The sequence below is a fragment of the Cebus imitator genome, unplaced genomic scaffold (assembly GCF_001604975.1).
Source record: "Cebus imitator isolate Cc_AM_T3 unplaced genomic scaffold, Cebus_imitator-1.0 Scaffold50, whole genome shotgun sequence".
Classification (NCBI taxonomy): domain Eukaryota; kingdom Metazoa; phylum Chordata; class Mammalia; order Primates; family Cebidae; genus Cebus; species Cebus imitator.
In genome coordinates this window covers 1,229,377-1,238,384 of record NW_016107365.1, presented here as the reverse complement: position 1 = coordinate 1,238,384, position 9,008 = coordinate 1,229,377, and the positions used below count along the sequence as shown (strand labels likewise).

The window sequence follows — 9,008 nt, the reverse complement described above, 5'->3', positions numbered from 1 at the left end:
ATAGAAACAACTTATTACTCACCACATCAAAAGCTTTGTCTTAAATAAAATATCCTTCTGCAGAGAGAGTTAGTTAAAATTTTCACCTCCAATTATTCCACCCCCAGAACTAAATTCTTGGTTCTCTTTCTTCCAAAACATTTAGTGTAAAATAACATTCAGTCCAGAAAATAACTAATTATAAGAGGTGTATGGATATTTAAAGTTGCAAAAAGGAATAAAAAACAGATAAAATTATATTTATTTTCAGGGATCTGACTAATATCCACCAAAAAAATAAGAATTTGTCATCGGTTAATATTTATTGAACACCCACAACTCTTTGATAGTGTGATAGGTGCAAAGATGATAGAAGTCAGACAAAATTAAAACAGCTCATTCGACTAAATGGCAAGTTCAAAAGATAAACAAAAGACAGGAGAACAAAAAGCTCCTTCAGAAACTTGTGTTACTATCCATTTTTTTCAACCACTTTAAGCTACTAAAACCTACAGCAACTAAACCCCACACTACGTGCAAACCCTCCAAGCCCTTTCTCAACTTTCAGTAAAACGCGTGTCAGAATTTAGAATTCTCTAACGGATGAGGCTGCTGCTGCTGCTGCATTTTTTCTCCTCCTGAACGTGGTCTTTCAAAGGTGGATTGCTGGATGGGATCCAGTTCTCCAGCAGAACTTCAGGCTTCCCTGGCTGCCAAGCGTCTTCTTTGTAATGTACAAGTTAACTGAATGGGCATTGTAACTACTGACCTTGAGAAAAAATCTTCTCTCCAAAACCCTTCATGTTATTCCACCATTATGATCTGCCTATATTTCCAAAAAGATGCTTTCAATTTTAATCATATCTTTACTTATTTTCTAGTCAAAAAATAAATAAGAACGGCCCATGAAAGTTTGTGCCTTTTACTAGACAAAGGTAAATTCTGAGTGCACTTTCCTCTCATTAACAAATGACAGCTGGCCGGGCACAGTGGCTCCTGTAATCCCAGCACTTTGGGAGGCCGAGGCGGGTGGATCACGAGGTCAAGAGATCGAGACCATCCTGGTCAACATGGTGAAACCCGTCTCTACTAAAAACACAAAAAATTAGCTGGGCATGGTGGCACGTGCCTGTAATCCCAGCTACTCAGGAGGCTGAGGCAGGAGAATTGCCTGAACCCAGGAGGCGGAGGTTGCGGTGAGCCGAGATTACGCCATTGCACTCCAGCCTGGGTAACAAGAGTGAAACTCCGTCTTAAAAAAAAAAAAAACAAATGACAGCTCTCACATACAAGAGATATGTTAAAACAATAATAGTAATAATGCTGCAGGCTGTTAAAATAATGCCTTGAGACTTTTACATTTGAAATGGCAGCCCTTCAGGCCTACCTGATCCTCAATAAAAGTTATTAAAAATTAACACTGTCTTGGAAAATATACTTATTTTACACCAAAGGATAAGCTCTATTTAACACATGTTTTCTAGTGAATGTGTATTAGTATTCCATAACCAAAGATGATTCTTGGACAAATTTTTGAAACAACAGACTTTTTCAGATAGAATTCACATACCATAAAATTCACTATTTTAAAGCACACAATTCTGTGGCTTTTAGTATATTCACAAAGTTGTGCAACCATCACCACTACCCAATTCCAGAAAATTTCATCACTCCCAGAAGAAACCCCATCGTCATTAGCAGCACCATTCCACCCTCCTCCCAGTCCCTGGCAACAACTAATCTACTTTGGCCTCTATGAATTTGTCTACTCTCAATATTTCATAGAAGTAGAACATTTACTTGTCCTTTTCTGTTTCTTTCTTTCTTCTTTTTTGAGATGGAGTCTCGCTCTGTTGCCTAGGCTGGAGTGCAATAGCGCAATCTCAGCTCCCTGCAATCTCCACCTCCCAGGTTGAAGCAATTCTCCTGCCTCACCCTCCAGAGTAGCTGAGATTACAGGTGCGCACCACCATGCCCGACTGATTTTTGTATTTTTAGTAAAGATGGAGTTTCACCATGTTAGCCAGGCTGGTCTTGAACTCCTGAGCTCACGTGATCTGCCCGCCTCGGCCTCCCAAACTGCTGTTTAATTACAGGTGTGAGCCACTGCGTCCAGCCTCAGGCTCAAAAAAAATCAAAGGTCCTTCTTCCACTCTGCTTCCTCTCCTCTACATTTTAAGTAGTATTTATGTAACTTTTCTAGAACTTCTTTATTCATATACAAGCATACAAATGTATATTTCCCTCCATTTTACACAAAAGTTAATATACTGTAGGAAACTTACTGCTTTCTCTTAACAACTTATCAACTTGTTATTGACCTTGAGTCAAACAATAATATAGCTGAGATAAAGGAAAAAATAAGTAAAATTTTTTTCTGCCAAGACCATTCAATGGGGAAAGGAGAGTCCTTTCACCTAATGATGCCGGAACAACTGCATATCCACATTAGAGCAATGCTAGACCCTTTCTTTATCCCACACCCAAAAACTAAACTCAAAATGGATCATGAACCCAAATACAGGAGCTAAAATTATAAAACTCTCAGAAGAAAACAGAGGAGTAAATCTTCATGACCTCGGGTTGAACAAAGCCTTCTGGGATATGACACCAAAAGCAAAAGCAACCAAAGGAAAAAATACATGAACTGGATGTGATCAAAATTTAAAACTTGTATGCTTCAAAGGAAGACATCACTAAAAAGTGAAAACAACAACCCACAGAATGAGCAAAAATATTTGCAAATCTAATAAGGGACTTGTATTCAGAATATACATAGAATTCTTACAACCAAATAAAAAGACAACTAGCCCAATTTAAAAATAAGCAAAGGACCTGAACAGACATGTCTCCAAGGAAGACATACAAATGGCCAATAGGCATATGAAAAGATGCTTCGGCCGGGTGCAGTGGCTCACACCTGTAATCCCAGAACTTTGGGAGGCTGAGGCAGGCAGACCACCTGAGGTCAGGAGTTAAAGACCAGCCTGGCCAACATGGTGAAACCCCATCTCTACTAAAAATACAAAAATTAGCTGGGAGTGATGGCAGGCACCTGTAATCCAGCTACTTGGGAGGCTGAGGCAGGAGAATCACTTGAACCTGGAGGCGAAGACTGCAGTGAGCTGAGATCACGCCACTGCACTCCAGCCTGGGCAACAGTGTGAGACTCTCTCTCAAAAACAAAAACAAAAACAAAAACAAAAACAAAAAAAACTCAAAAGCAGAAGCAACCTAAATGTCCATTAACTGATGAATGGATAAAGCACAGCACATCCATACAGTGGAATATTATTCAGCCATAAAAAGGAATGAAGTGATTCCTTAAAAAATTAAACATAGAATTTCATATGATCCAACAATTTCAGTTCCAGGCATATACCCAAAAGAAATAAAAGCAGGAACTTGAACAGAGATGTGTACACCCATGTTCATAGCAGCATTATGCATAATAGCCCAAGAGTGGAAGCAACCCAAATATCAATTGATGGAATGAATGAATAAACAATATATAGTGTATACATACAATGGAACACTACCCAGCCTTAACAATGAAGGACACTCTGACATCTGCTACAATACAGAAGAACTCTGAAGATGTTTTGCTAAGTGAAATACGTCAATCATAAAAGGACAGATATTAAATGATTCCACTTACATGTGAGGTACCTAGAATAAACTCATAAGGACAGAAAGTAGAATGGTGGTGCCAAGGTGGCAGAGGTGACAGAAATAGGGAGAATTTCAAGTTGGGGAAGATGAAAATGTTCTTGAGATGGATGGTAGTGATGGTTGCACAACAATATGAATGTATTAAATGTCACCGAACAACAGTTAAAACGGTTTTGTTATGCATATTTTAGCACAATATTTTTTTCAACATCAAAAAAATACTTAAAATGGTGTATTTTATGTTATATTTAATTTCTATCAACCAGCGTTCCTATTTTCTTACCAAGGGGGGTCCTCCCAAGAAAATTGTACCCTTCTTGCGTACGATGATGTTTTCATCGGCCATGGCAGGCATATAAGCTCCTCCTGCGGTGCAGGAGCCCATGACTACTGCGATCTGGAATCCAAGCACATGATAAACACATGAGATGCAGCTCACGCAGTGACTTGTATAGTGTTTGATCCAGAATCCCACAAACACTGCAGTGACCAGGGGACATGACTGGTTGGTCCCTGAACATCATTTTTAAAATGAAGTCCTCTAAATGTTTGAAATAGTTTTCTGACTTCTTGTATCAAAACATTTTGAAGAGCTTATGTCTCATTTTTACAAAGCTTATGGACAATCTTCCTGTCAGAGAGTAGACTGGTCTGATAAGACTACAGGCCTGAGAAACTAATGGAGAGAAGAAACCCACAATATACCCATAATTTTGCAAAACTGTATTAAAAGGACAACTTTTGTGACTAATCATAAGTCCTCTAAACATTTGCCACTTACCTCACAGGAACACTGAAATAACTCTTCAAATGGGTATTATTAATATTTTGTGTTACCCTGGATGTAATACTTTCTAAATATAAAACTAATGTTAAGATTGCACTTTAAAACCTTGCTCAGGCCGGGCGTAGTGGCTCACGCCTGTAATCCCAGCACTTTGGGAGGCCGAGGCGGGCGGATCACGAGGTCAAGAGATTGAGATCATGGTGAAACCCCATCTATACTAAAAAATACAAAAATTAGCTAGGCGTGGTGACGCGCACCTGTGGTCCCAGCTACTCGGGAGGCTGAGGCAGGCGAATTGCTTGAACCCGGGAGACGGAGGTTACAGTGAGCTGAAATCGCGCCACTGCACTCCAGCCTGGCACCTGGCAACAGAGTATAACTCTGTCTCAAAACAAACAAACAAACAAACAAAGCCTTGCTCAAAAGAAAAGTCGATTGTATTGAAGCTGAGTGATGTGTAGATAGGGTTCACAGTACTACTTTCTCTAGTTTTGTGTGTTTAAAATTTTCCATAATAAAAAGCTTTAAAAAATCTTGCTCAGAAATTAGTATGGTACAAATAACAATAAATAGAAGTTTGGCTGATGACTCCTAAATAGGAATAAACAATATCACCAAAGAAAAATAAAGCATATAATGGATATTTTTATAAATTATCATATGAAAGCAATTTTTGCTACCAATTCCAATATTCCATCAGTTTTCCTTACAGGCATGTACATATCTGTTTGGAAAAACAGCATGCCATACTAGTATTAACGAAAAGATGAAAGGTAACATGAGTTAACATTTTTCCAACCAAATGGCGAACACAAAAAGCATTCTTCCTCATCTAAAGTGTTCATGTATGTTATTAAAAGTGGCTTCAACATTTATTTGTCAACATATTACAGAAGTGTTTATCACTTGATGTTTTGCTTATCAATCACTTATGGTTTTTCTTATCAATTACCCAGAAGTTTGTGTTACAGATATCTATGGCTACATAAACCTGCCTATGAGCACAGGGAAACACTCACGTAGCAGTGTCACAATAGCCAAAATATGTAAATAACCAACATGTCCATCAACACATTTTGAATGGATAAACTTATTAAATGAGTTTGTTCTTTTCAAATCTGTGGCAAAAATGACAAAATGTAATGTTAGCACTTAACATATCCAGGTAGTGAGCACACAAGTATTCAGCTCTATTATTCTGTATACTTTCTGCATGTTTGAAGTATTTTATGGGCTTTCTCTTTCAAGTTTCTGTGGGAAGCAAAGGACACAATTTTACCTTAGCATCCTGTTCTCTGTACCAGAACACTGAGTTCAGCTCAAACTATTTCAGTACCCAAATAGAAAAACAGTCAAGAAACTTAACAGAAGAGCCACAGCGATGTCAAATCTAAAAGGGAGGAGTTTTCAAAAATAATACCTAAAAAACTAAACAGGCATGGCAGAGTCCCATGAAGACAACCAGAGAGCAAAAGGAAGGGAAGGAAAGCAACTGTCAGCAAGAATTCAAAGACAAAGATGAGGGAGGGAAGTGGGGGAGGAAACAGAAGAAGAGGAATTATTGTGTTGAAACGGTAAGACAGGCTGGCTGCGGTGACTCATGCCTATAATCCTAGCACTTTGGGAGGCCGAGGTGGGAGGATCACTTGAGGCCAGAACTTCAAGACCAGCCTGGCCAACACAGCGAAACCCAGTATCTACTAAAAATATAAAAATTAGCCGGGCGCGGTGACACATGCCTGTGAACCCAGCTACTCAGGAGGCTGAGGTAGTAGAATCACTTAACCTGGGAGGCAGAGGTTGGAGTGAGCTGAGATCGTGTCACTGTACTTCAGCCTGGGCCAACAAGGCAAGACTCCATCAAAAAAAGGGAAGAGAAGGGAGGAGAAGGGAAGAGAAAGGAAAGGAGGGAGGGAGGGAGGGAGAGGGGAGGGAGAGAGGGGGAAAAGGGGATGGGGAGGGGAAGAGGGAGAGGAGGGAGAGCAGAGAGCGGGGAGGAGGGGCAAGGAGGAAGAGTAGGGAGGGAGGGAGGCAGGCAAAGTAAGAAAAATGAAACCTGAGCTGGGCATGGTGGTGCACACTTGTAGTCCCAGCTACTAGAGAGGCTGAGGCAGGAGAACTGCTTGAACCCAGGAGGCGGAGATTGCAGTGGACTGAGATTGCGCCATTGCACTCCAGCCTGGGCAACAGTACAAGACTCCATCTCAAAAAAAAAAAAAAAGGAAAGAAAAATGAAACCTGTTTTCCTTGAATTTTAGAAGAAAAGAAAATCCAAAGCATTGCTTGGTCTTTTAGGCATTTTATATCAGCTGAAACTTAAACTGAAATATGAAGACAAGCTTTATAAATTAGTTTATATGAAGTATACAAATTACATTTGCTTTTTGTGAAGAAGTGAATGAGTTGAATTTGTATTTCACTACTTACTAGATTATACTAATGAGCTAAAGGGGTCATTGCCATCCTCCCTACTCATGAATTTTATGAGTTACTGCTATACTATCACTCCTTGATTTAATTTGATATGGAATCAGAATTGGAAGAAGGTATTTTTAAATAAACAACTTTTTTTTCTTATTTTTTTTTTAAAAAAAAGATGGGATTTCACCATGATGGCCTGGCTGGTCTTGAACTCCTGACCTCAGGTGATCCACCCACCTCGGCCTCCCAAAGTGCTAGGATTACAGGCGTGAGCCACAGCACCCGGCCAATAAACAACTTTTTAACAGGAAAAAAAAAAGAAAAATGAAACCAAATGCACCATCATACCATCTACTATGGACTGAATGTGGGTGTCTCCTCCGAACTCATCTGTTGAAGCCCTGCTCCCCAGTGTGATGGTATGCGAGATGGAGGCCTTTGGAGAGTAATTTGGTGAGATGAGGTCACAAGGTAGGGCCCTCTGATGGGATTAGTGCCCTCATAACATGAGGAAGAGACAGGAGACCTTTTTGGCCCCCATGTGAGAACATAGGAACAGGGCCCTGACCAAGAATCAGGCCATGATCATATCCTTATTTCTGGAGACTTTCAGGCTCTAGAATTGTGAGAAAAAAATGTCTCTTGTTTAAGACAGTCAGTCGTCTATGATAATTTGGTGTAACAGCTGGAAATACCTAAGATACCATTTGAGTAGGGGAAGAAGGATGGAAACGAGATCTAGAAAAGTCTCACAAGGGAATAGCTGACTAATTATTAGCATATCTACTTCAATTTTACCATATGGCTAAGGGCACTTCTGACACATTTCTCCACAGTTCCTCAACAACCAAGGAAATCAGCAATCCACCTCTCTGACACTAGCTACACAAGCTCAGAAAAGGACAGGAGATTCTGGTAAGCAGGCTTTTAAAATGGTCCCCCAAAACCCCTGACTTGGGTATTCACATTCTGTGCAGTCCCTTCCTCTTGAGTATGTGGTGGGTCTAGTGACTTGCTTGTAATAAACAGAATACGGCAAGTGATGGGTTGTCACCTCTGTGGTCAGGCCATGGGAAACTGTTGACCATCCTGCTGGCCCTATGCCAGCTCTTGCTAGCCCTCTTTCTTGTCTTGTCTCTCTCTTGCTTTGATGAAGCCACGTGACATGCTGTGAGATGCTCTAGGGAGAGGCTGTATGGCAAGCAACTGGGGAAGGCCTCTGGCCAGTAAGAAACTGAGGCGTGCAAAGAGCTGGACCCTGCCAACAGCCATGGGAGTGAGCCAGGAGGTGGGTCCTTCCTAGTCAAGCCCCGAGATAACTGCAGCCACGTGAGAGACCCAGAGCTATGCTGAGCCCATACTCCCAACCCACAGAAACTTCGAGATAATCAATATATCTTGTTTACACCACCCAAGTTTTGGGACAATTTGTTTTGCTGCAATAGAACAATTAATACAGCGATCAAAAAACATCCATCTTAAGTTACTACAATTGAAGTACATCTGAAGACTTGAGATGACTTTGTTTGGAAGCACTTTTTTATTGATGTTCTTCAAGAATCTATCTGTGAACTGTTCAACTATTCCAGAGACGGCAGACCACATATAGAACTTTTTTTTTCATGAACAGGTTATGAAACATACTGCAGGAATATGTACAACTTTCTGTGCCATCCCAGAGAGTGAAGGAAAACCAGGAGCAAGACATGGATTAACCTGGAAACCATTGTGTTAAGTGAAAGAAACCAGTCACAAAAGACCACTTATATAAGATTCCCTTTACATGAAATGTTCAGAACAAGCAAATCTATAGACAGAAAGTAGCTTAGTGGCCTCGGGCTGGGGGGACTGGAGAGAAATGGGGAGTGACTGCTAATGGGGGGATAAAAATATTCCAATATTGATTCATGCAACTCCGTGAACATCCTAAAAGCCTTTGAACTGTACACATCACATGGGTAAGTTGTATGATATTTGAATTATATCTCAACAAAGCTGTTGTAAAAAAATTTTTTTAATAAAAGTCAAAAAAATAAGTAAAGTACCAAAGAGTCAAAATTCTCAAACAAGTATCTAACAGGCAAAATCTTTTTCTTATTTTTAATTTTTGGGATACACAGTAGGTCTATATATTTACGGAATATGTGAG

At 40.1% G+C, this 9,008-nt stretch overlaps 1 protein-coding gene across 1 annotated transcript in view; it reads right to left on the bottom strand.

Moving 5' to 3' along the window:
- MCCC2 (methylcrotonoyl-CoA carboxylase 2) overlaps positions 1-9,008 on the bottom strand; it is a 79,569-nt gene that overhangs the window by 40,227 nt on the left and 30,334 nt on the right. The window contains exon 7 of the mRNA XM_017527601.2: positions 3,935-4,048. Coding sequence (XP_017383090.1) covers positions 3,935-4,048 — 114 coding nt within the window. The remainder of the gene's footprint in view (positions 1-3,934; positions 4,049-9,008) is intronic.